At 42.9% G+C, this 11,215-nt stretch overlaps 1 protein-coding gene across 1 annotated transcript in view; it reads right to left on the reverse strand.

Moving 5' to 3' along the window:
- Window positions 1-5,333: 5,333 nt before the first annotated feature.
- ptp4a2b (protein tyrosine phosphatase 4A2b) overlaps window positions 5,334-11,215 on the reverse strand; it is a 31,323-nt gene continuing 25,441 nt past the window's right edge. Inside the window, exons 6-7 of the mRNA XM_062528884.1 lie at window positions 8,777-8,851; window positions 5,334-6,945 (exon numbers count right to left, since the gene is read on the reverse strand). Coding sequence (XP_062384868.1) covers window positions 6,834-6,945; window positions 8,777-8,851 — 187 coding nt within the window. The 3' untranslated portion in view covers window positions 5,334-6,833. The remainder of the gene's footprint in view (window positions 6,946-8,776; window positions 8,852-11,215) is intronic.

The following is an 11,215-nucleotide window of genomic DNA, read 5'->3' on the forward strand; positions in this document are numbered from 1 at the left end:
GACGTGAGGGCACAAGGAAACGTCTGTCTGACTTGAGCTGACACCTGCATAACTAACAGTAATGGACCAGCGCTGACAGATTTGATCTCTTTATCTCGGGTCTGTCTGCTGTACCGCGCAGGTTCCACAGGGATTAAATCAGCAAAATGTTCCAGGCATCGGTAGACCGGCCCTATCAGCAACCTGCGGTCATAACTTAGGCAAAGGCAAAGAAGGAGGAAGAGGAACTGTTGTGTGAAATTAGGCAAATAAATAGACAAAAAAGCATAACTTTTTTTCGATGAACACAATATTCGAAAAGAGTTGACTGGTTGTGAGTCTTGTAGGTCTGCCTTTTTGATAAGCTTTATTCACTGACAAGCTGCAACAGTCCTGCTATCTGATGGAATTTGGTGAGATTTCCCATATGAAAAAGAAATAGAAAAAACTTACAGTATACTGCCAGCAATGTGTTTTATATACAAAACTTGTATGATTTACTCTTGAAAGTGGCCCCTTTCTCGTTTTCCTCATACAATGTCATACACAGATTTACTAAGGATCTTATAATGATTTCACTGTCATATTAAAATCTATCAAACAAAATATTGGCACCCCTATGTACAGTGTAACACGTCTTTCAACAACGTGATTTTTCACTGACACTGGAGAGCAGTTGACTCTATCTGTTGTTGTAATTGCTCGGAAAGAGTTAATGTACTTTTGCACTGTATATCTATCAGGATTCAGATAAAACATGGTAAAATTGTGTATGATTGGTCTATTTCTTTTCCATATGGGTTGGAAGCTTGTCCCATATAAGACCATTATAAGATCCTTAGTAAATCTGTGTAACCTGAAACATATAAAACTTTGTAAACTGTAAGGGCTTTATATGACATTGTATGAGGAAAACGAGAAAGGGGCCACTTTCAAGAGTAAATCATACAAGTGTTGTATATAAAACTCGTTGCTGGCAGTATACATTTTTTCTATTTCTTTTTCATATGGGTTTGACTGCGATGGCTACACACTGATGTAATATGTCTGGACAAAAATGAATACAGTAAGGAATGGCTCCTGGAGGCTTCCGCAGTTGCTGCAACACATAACTAGCTGATTATAGCCCATTTTGCTGGATTGAATACTTTGAATGCCAAGGATGTCAGTGACTGTGTCAGAGAAGCAGATCACAGCACTCTCAAGGGCTTCCTCTGCATCACCTAATACAGCACTGATGAACGGGGGCATTATTAGTCCTTGAGCCAGAAGGGTTGTCGGTACCATGAGGGGAATAGTACTCATAATGATATCTCGTATACTACCATTGAGTTAGACCATAAGTGATAGCATTGCTTTGGTAGTAGGTTTTATCACCCTGTATGGAAGTGTAGGGATAACACTAAACTAATCCCCACAGAACTTCCACAGCTGATACAGTATACATTTAGTCAATATTTTTTTTTATATTGCAAATTTTCTAAAATATTACACATAAATATTTAAATAAGTCATTATCTCTCTCTCTAGCCTTTTTTGAATGTGCACTCGAGCTCTCTCTCTCTCTCCCTCTCGCTCTCCCTCCCTCCCTCCCTCCCTCCCTCCCTCCAAACTCATTTTGATGACATTATAGCATAGCTATACCGGGTATGGACCATTCTAGTGCAACTAATGAACACCAAGAACGATTACAGTAAAAAGTATCTCTCTAGCATAAACTATAATGACATGAAGAACAACAACATTGGAATCACTTTCAGAGCAATTTTGAGAACAAGAGAGACAGACTTTCCTTATCATTGGTCAGTGAGGACACTTTTATCGTTATAGTATAACAATAGCTATTTACCATTTAACATATAACATATTTAACACGCAAATTGCTTACTTACTTACTTATGCCTATTACCCCTCCTGGGTCTGCCGACAAGGATTCTACAGGCATCCCGGTCTTGGGCAAGTGTCTCCAACTGTCCCCAACTATCTTAGCCTTATTTGGGCAAAGATGGCAGTCTATTTGTAGGCAAACTTCAGAGGTCTATTGGAGAAATGAGGGACACGTCCATTATGTTTAAGAGTTTCTCCTAAATTCGCCAAGTAGGAGCTACTGTAGTTTTAGCCTTAAAATTCTTTGTGAATATGGGCCCATATCTTTAGCACTTCAGAGTGATATTCTGTACAAGCTATCAAAGGCCTTCCAGCAGTCAATAAAATTGACACACAAGGGTGAGTTCCACTTGACAGACAATAACACTTACAAGAACGTCTTTGGTTCACCTATGAAATGTCTTGAACTAGTACTCGCACTCGTCACAGCGAAGTGGCTGAAGGAATTGAATGGACGGATGAAAGAAGCCTGTAGCTCTCTCTCACAAAAGGGCAAATATTCTACCGTGCTGCTATTCCACCAATCCAAACATCCGAAATAATTATGGGCATTCTAAATGGCCATTCCAGAACATCTCTGAGGTCTAAGCTGAGTGCTTGCTCTGGCTGGCTTGAGCCTGTGTGTAGTGTCCGCAAATGGAGCACAGCGTTAGTTAAGGCGGTCACGGAGTCTCGCTTCCCTGGATGGCCCAGCTGACTGTCAATCTAACAGCTCAGCTGATTTCCAGCTGATTGGCCAGGCCTTGCTTTAATTGGCGGAGATCATTCAGAGTGCTTATTTAAACTACCTTTACCAATTGCTGCCAGTGGCTTTTTCTGCAATTTTGCCACCCACCTCCTCCCCTTAACCACCTCACTCTGACTTATCAATGTCTTGTCATTGATGTTTGTTCTGTTCTGTACCCCATGGGGGGTTTATTGCTGGTCTCCCTGCCTTGGGCTTTCCATTGAAAATAGAAGGGCAGGGAGCCCCCAGAACAGAGCCGCCAAAATGAACATCACGCAATAGTATAATGCTATCTTAGAGACAAAGTGGTCCTGCCTGAACTATACATTTGGTCAGTGGTTTCTTTCTTTCTTTTTTTGATTCTAATTTCAGGTCTGTCCGTCACAGTGAAAACCAGGGACATTTCCGGGGACAGCTCCAGCCAGGGAGAGGTCACTGAAACCCAAACACAAGACAACACAACACTGAAGCCAAGATATAGTCATCACCACATTTTTGCACATTATATTGTTAAATAACCATGTTTGTCCTTTTCTATGACTGGAAATTGAAGGATTGCTCTGTATTACTCCAATTCTAGGGAGTTTTTCCTCGCCCCTGTTACTCATGGGCTCTCTCTGAATGTGTAACACTCTGTAAAGCACCATGAGACATGTGTAATGTTTTAGAGCTCTAGAAGTGAAATTAAATTGAAATTAACATAAGCAACAGACAGGATAATGAATGGCCTGATGGGTCCATGTAATCTTGTATCTGTCACTGAGTGAAGCAATCACAAACATGACTGTTTGACAGAATGAGGTGTTTTACAATAATGATTGTATTGGAACTGCTTTTACCTGGCAGAATCTCCCATATAACAAGAGTGCCAATACTTTACCAGCATCATTTGATGCTGTTATGACAGCTGATGAGCGCTCTGTGTTGGATTGAACATCTCTGACTGTCAGGCTGCATAATAAACCAGAAATCATTAGGCTGCTGTTCTGGGAAGCTATCTCTGGGAGCAGACTGACAGTTTTCTCCCTTCAATCATTCAATTCAACTCTCTGTTCAGACAAAGAAATTATCCAATATAAATTCACATGGATTTCTGCATTTGAAAGACAAAACAGTGAAGTCCTGACATTTTACAGATATTTAGGCTGCAGACCTGCTGTATGAGTCATCATGATGATCACACTCCTAATAGAATGGGCTAAGAACAAACAAAGTCTGTAGGGAAGGTAGGAAGGAATATTTTATTACAAGTTCGTCTCTAGGCTAACCTATCTGTAAAATGGAAAGAATAGAGTAGGCTAAGCCCTTCAAGACGCCAAATATCATGTTCAAGTTATTCCCTTTGCAGACAGCAGGTGGCGTAGTGGTACTCCTAGTGGTTCTTATCAGCTCGTCTGGTCAAAATGACAGTCAGGGACTGACAAGTGTAACAGACGCACACACCTGTCGGAGGCAAAGGGGTTTGTAACCCCCGTCTTCCGTTTTTTTGGAATCTGTGTCGCTCATAATAAACGACCTAGGCTACCTCATATAGGAACATCAGTGATGTTCCTATATGAGGTAGGTCGTACTTTCTAAAATATTTGAGGGGAGATATTAGACCTTCGCGAGAACACAATGTAGCCATTGGATTATGCTTTCACAAATGGCATTTTCATACGTCTGTTTTCACCATGAATGTCCTAGCTAACTGTTGTTCTGTCTCCAACCATTAGGCTATGCTGCATTTCAAAACCAGCTTCGCTAGATTCATGGATCTTCTCGTCCTCGCCAACGATTCTGTCGTCAAACCCGCCCCGCTTACCTTCCGTTGGTCCGTCTGTCCGTCCGTTCGAGTAACGGGACGGGACGGGGCGGGTGGTGTCTTTGGTGAGACATATTTCACAATAGATGACTCATTCTCACGAGTGGCTGCTCCACGTGTGCCTGACTCATCTCTGGGAGGCACGATTTCTCTCGGGAGCCGCCACACACACATGGGCGATACTGAAGCTGATCCAACCGGAACAGACATGGGCGAGTGAATTCCGCATTAACCCAAAGCCTCCGCGTGGTGTGTCAGAATATGTAGGCTACAAAAAGGGTTGGGCTGGCCAACACAGGCTAACTGCTTAATCGAGTTATCTCGGTACAAGCTGCTTTGGCATTTTACTTTCCATTGAATAACGTTACAACTTACTAACAATATTGCCAGTAGAAAAGTGAAGTGAGTGGCTGCATTGTGGAATAAAGCACAGTAGAGGGCGACCAAGATCAATGTTTTAGACACTGGAAGTTTTGTATTCAGTTCGGGGAATCACTTAAACTACTGTACACTGACGAAAAGATTAAAGGGCTCTGCACGGGTTACTGGGTTAGGCCTACATATTTTCTTGTAGGACTGGTGGGGCTACAATTCTGCATCTGATACTGTAAACACACTTCATATCTCAGTGTGGCCTAGGCTACATGATAATACACACAGGAATACCCACTTAAATATCCACCAAAGAATCACCATTTTATATCCACTTAAAATAGGCAAGGATACATATTAACATGTGAAGTTGATCACAGTATACCCACAACAGCTAACATCACAGTATACCATTACCCTCGACAGCTAACTAAACTATACCACTGTAATATATCTCCATAGCCTATAGGCTTCAACATACTTCAGCTAACTGACACAGACACAGACAGAGAGAGAGGGAAAGAGTCAGCCATAGATTTACAGAATAACAGACTCACGCTTGAACAGTTTATATTGATTTTTATTCATTTATTTTAAAACCAAGACAAAGTAAGGGGGTAAAGGTTCAGAGGAAATGCTAAAAAAGAAACCTTGAGCTGATCACCCTTACACACGGCACGGCTGCCGCAACCTTCCTTCAGTGACTGTGGGCTGAACAGTAGGGTCACAGTGAGTGTGTGTGTGTGTGTGTGTGAGTGTGTGTGTGTGTGTGTGTAAGTTGACGATTACCTTTTTAAAACAGGAGTGAGCAGCCATGATAAGTGAGCAAGTACCTATAACCAACCAAGCCTCCTCCTGTGCGATTTTCATTGGTGTGTGTGTCTGTGTGTGCGTGTAAGTCCCTGTGTGTAAGTCTGTGTGTGTGTGTGTGTGTGTGTAGGACGGTCCCAGGGGTGAGGCCTGCCTTCTTTAAGCTGGACTGAATATTGCACTGCCCAGAGATTCAGAAAACAAAACTGAAAACATGGTTGTTTAAAAGAAGTGATAACAGACAAGTCAGTGTGTGTGTGTGTGTGTGTGTGTGTGTGTGTGTTGAGTGTGAAGGATCTCTGGCCCCTACCCAACTCCAGGCAGAGATTAATTAAACAGAATAAATACAGAGGACATACGTCAAGCCCATCTGAAAACCCCCAACATTACAGAGGGAAGTTCCCAAAAGAGGGGGAGAGAGGGAAGGAGGGAGAGGGAGAGAGAGAGAGAGAGAGAGAGAGGAGAGAGAGCGAGAGAGAATGAAAGTTACTGCATTTGAATGGAACCTGTTCAGTTTGTTTTTTTTGTGCAATAACACCCGTGCCCATCCTACAGTCACCTTGACCAAAACAACTTGGGTTTGTGTAGGGAGGCTTCAAAACAAAATTTAAAAAGTACATAAGTCTGGCCCATGAATAATCATACCAATAATGTTATTAATACAAATCATTAATATCATTACAATTTCACATGTATAAATCTCTATTACCACTGGTTCATTTAAACAACATTTTTCATGTAGAATAAAAAACAAAAAATAAAAAAAGGCTATCCCATGATTACATCAGGGGAGTGTGGGTGGGTCGTGGGGGTATAGAGGAGAGAAAAAAAAAAGATCAGGAGGGATTTTAGCCTGTGATTGGCTCACAGGCCAACAGGAAGTGAGATTCTAAGCCCGTGATTGGTACACAGGTAACCAGGAGGTGGGCCTAATCGGTGTGCTTTGACCTCTAGCTCTGAAAATCATACAGCTGGTGTGTTCTACAGGCCTGTGTCCTGCACACAGTCCTGCCTTCTGTTAACCGCTCATCGCTGTCCAGTATCAAGACAAACACAATCACCACAACATTAACGCTTTTCTGACCTCTGCCCCCCCCGCACGGCTGCTGTCCCTACATAGCAAATATTTACTTTTTCTTTTTCTCTATTTTTTTGTGTCGGTTCGAGTTTGGTTTTTCTTCTTCTTCTTCTTGGTCGTCGTCATCATCTTCTTGCTAAAAAAAAGGTAAGGAGGACGCTGCTCTCCCTGGGGGTCTACTGGATGCAGCAGTTGTGGCCGTTGGAGTCCTTGAAGCGCAGGCGCATCTTGGGCCTGTACTTCTCGAGGTAAAGAAGCTGCTTGGAGTTGAAGGCTCCACGTCTCTTCCTAGTTAGGAGAGAGGAAGAGAGAGAGAGAGAGAGAGAGAGAGAGAGAGAGAGAGAGAGAGAGAGAGAGAGAGAGAGAGAGAGAGAGAGAGAGAGAGAGAGAGAGAGAGAGAGAGAGAGAGAGAGAGAGGAAGAGAAGAGAGGGAGAGAGAAAGAAACAGAGAGGGGAAAGAGGTTAGAGGAAAAATGCTGGACATCTTTTGTATGTGTGATGGAAAGAGTCATCTGTACATATACAGTAGACAACCCTGGGCTGCATTTCAATTGCGTTCTTGTAAAACTACAGTCGTTAAATGAAAGACAGACCTTCTGTTCCCCTAGTTACCATGGTGGCAGCATAACACTATTATCAGCAAGAAAGTCATTGAACTTAAAACCTGTTCTTTTGTGATCTGCACCAACAAAACTACTTGTCTTACAAATTACACTACAATATGCCATTCCAGTTTTACAAACTGGACTACCAGATAGGGATGCACCGATCCGACTTTTTCAGTCCCGATACCGATACCGATGCCTGGGCTCTGCGTATCGGTCGATATCCGATACCGATCCGATACCATTGTTAATTAATAAACTGTATACTTCACCATGTAGAAAAGACTAAAGGCATCAGGCTTGACTTCATTCTTCATTCTTTCCCTAACTAAACATTACTTTCCTTAAAAAATCTAACAAAATAACACTTAGATATAAAGGTAGCCTAATGTATTATTATTATTATTATTATCATTATTATTATCATTATCATCATTATTGATTATATTACTAGTATTAAAAATAAACAGTTGTACACCAGCAGCAACTTGGAACAGCATTCAAATTCAAGTTCACAGTTATTACTAAATAATAAATCTAACAAAAATCAATTTTGCAGATAAAAATCCATTATTAGTGACATACATTGAAACACCCCTGCCAAAATGGTGTCACCCGCGAAACCCCTCTATTACTCATAGTGGTACGGTCCCGCAGTTTCCCCACGATAAACTAATTAGTTCACACGGAGTTTGAATGGTGGTAAACGGTAGAAGTTGTACGTTTTATCTAATAAATTATACGTTTTTAACAGCCAATTTGAACATTTGCATGTCTTTATACCAAGAACAGTTTATACAGATGAGATGAAAATGACAATGTGTTTAGTTTGAGTAGCCTATTTTGACTGTTACACATTAAATGCAACAAAACGCATGAAGATCGTAATTAATCTATGACAAATGGTGGTTAGTATAGATATTCTTTTGATCCTATGACATAAATTTGGTATAGCCTATTTATCCCATCCATGAATTTAGACACTCAGAGCACACAGTGAGGTGGCACACTCTAACCTGCAGCAGTGAGCTGCTGCTACAACGGCGCTAATGGCTGGTTGCGCGTCATGGCTCAGCCTTTTTTTGAGACTATATTAAATTCGGATCGGCCCATGGATCGGCTCATTTTTTCCGATCCCCGATCCAGCTATTTTGTTCATATCGGGGCCGATATCCGATCCAAATATCGGATCGGTGCATCCCTACTACCAGACACTTGCATGAGAAAAGGATAGAGAGCTCCTAACAGTCCTCTGAACGTGGCAGACAGTCTTACGAACTGATAGACTTGTAGCAACTATTCTGAAATGCGTACCGCCTTAAGAACTGTTGGAGATATTTATGACCTTATGAACTGATAATCTTAGCTACTCGTCGAAGACACTACGAACTGATAGTTTCAGGTACTAGTCAGAGATACTTAGTGCCTTATGAGCTGAAACTGATAGCTGCAAGTCAGAGCGACTTCGTGCCTTATGAACTGAAACGGATAGCTGCTCGTCAAGAGATACTTACTGCCTTATGAACTGGACAGCATCCTCGTACTTCATCCCAGTCTCAATTAAGGCTAAGGCCACCAGCACGGGAGCTCTGAGAGAGAGAGAGAGAGAGAGAGAGAGAGAGAGAGAGAGAGAGAGAGAGAGAGAGAGAGAGAGAGAGAGAGAGAGAGAACGAGAGGGGGGGAGAGAGGAGAGAGGGAGAGAGCAAGAGGGGAAAATGGAGGGATAGAGAGAGAGAGAGAAGGGAGAAAGACCGAGGAAGGGAGGAAAGAGGAGGGAGGGAGAGAGAAAGAGGTTCAACACCCACTTATTGAATCAACCTCCCAGCCCATGGCCCCAGCACCTCTGGTGCATGACCAAGAGGAGGGGAGGAAACATAAGCGTGTTGTCTTTCATTTATGCACACACGTCTCCCAGGACCTGCAGCAGGGAGCAAGGGACAGAGGGAGGGACCGGGACGGTGACCCCAAGAACCAGAACTTGAGACCAAGCCAACAAACGTGCTCCGCTCCTCTCGGTTCCCCCCCCCCCCCCCCCCTGTTCTCGCTCTCTCTCCGAGGGTCAGGGAGTTCGGCGCTGATGCTCCAAATACAGCTGTGTCGTTTTGAAACCTCTACTTCCTACTTTTGAGATGTAAAGCTTATGAGAAGCTTATTTGAATGTGAGTGAGGTTAACCGGGGCTGGGGTGTACTGTATGGGTGTGAGTGAGGTTGGCACTGGTGGTGGTGATTGTGTCTGTGTGTGTGTGTGTGTGTGTGTGTGTGTGTGTGTGTGTGTGTGTGTGTGTGTGTGATAACTATGTCTGCAAAAGTGGAACTGCTTCGCACATTTCAGGGAAGAAAAGCTGGTGACAAATTCTCTCGCTCTCTCTCTCTCACACACACACACCCCACAAAAGTGCGGCGGTGCAATTGACACAGCTGTGAAGGCCCGCACACACTCACACACACACACACACACACACACACTCAGCCAAACCGCTGGCTTCTCTGAAACACTTCTTCCTCAATTGCCTGTGGGGCCAGCTCTTTAAGCTACCAAACTAGCTCTCTCTCTCTCTATGTGTGTTTGTGTGTGTGTGTGTACACATACACACACAGACGTATTTAGTGGTTGAACACACCCCGACAAATACATAGTTTTGAGTGAAGTTAGCAAAGTGTGCCATTGTTTCGCAGGATTGATACTTTCTGGAAAAGTGTGTGCGTGTGTGTGTGTGTATGTGTGTACTATGGGCTCCGTGTCTTCAGTGTGCATTTAACAGAATTTGCATTACATCAACATATCACACACAAACATTCACTTCTGTGCGATCTGCTGCAGACTTGCATGCAGAGCGAAATGAACTGATTACTGATACTTTCGTGTGTGTGTGTGTGTGTGCGTGTGCGTGTGTTCATCTTGTAGTTCTAGCTGGCATACTATAGGATCCATATATGCAATGTGCAGGATTTACGCTGCAGATGTGTAACCATGAGTGATTATAAACACGCACACACACACACACACACACACACACACACACACACACACACACACACACACACACACACACACACACACACACACACACACACACACACACACACACACACACACACACACACACACACACACACACACACACACACACACACACACACACACACACACACACACACACACACACACACACACACACACACACACACCTGTTCATGTGTAATCTGCTGTACAGTAGATGTACGTGCAGAGTGAAACGTAACCTGAAGCGGATACCATTTCATGCATCTGCTGAGAAAACAAGTAGATGGCCACACATAGAACTTGATAGTTTCAGATGTAGCTTAGAAACGTATTACTTGCTTACTTTCGCTTTTATTGAGGTTCCATTGCGATAGAACGAACCACAAAGTGATATGGATGACGTGATTGATAGGTCATAACCTACGGTCATTATATTTTTGCAGCGGTCAGTATAGTAAAGATCCTTAATTACTGACCAAGATAGAGCAATGTAATTCACTTGCTCCACTTCAACTGTCTCACTATAGGCTAGAAAATGACTGGAATTCATTTTAACAGAACTGGCTCCAGAACATCTGCAGCAACCTGAAGAGCTGCATAAGGCTTAAGATAAAAGTATCAAATAGTATTTGAAATTAGTATCAAAAAGCATTGATTTGAAGTTTTGCCAAGTAAAAAAGGTCTGACCAGTCATTTAAGCCGCTTTGGGCTTTGGCTAGCAGGCTAAGCAGTGCACCTCTCTGTCAGTGGGTGCCTCTCATTTGGTCTTTTATACGTCCTCCCTTCCTTCCTCGGTCCTCGTCCTCACTGATCTAGATGAAGAATGATGGGGCGGCAACAATGGGATAGTCTATCCAGTGTTAGTTATAGATCAGTTGGAACGAGCCTGGAGGACTGAGCATCAAGGATCGAGGAGAGTGTTTGAGAGCCACCCAGAGTGTTCATCTT

This window comes from Sardina pilchardus, chromosome 24 (genome assembly GCF_963854185.1).
Source record: "Sardina pilchardus chromosome 24, fSarPil1.1, whole genome shotgun sequence".
Classification (NCBI taxonomy): Eukaryota; Metazoa; Chordata; class Actinopteri; order Clupeiformes; family Clupeidae; genus Sardina; species Sardina pilchardus.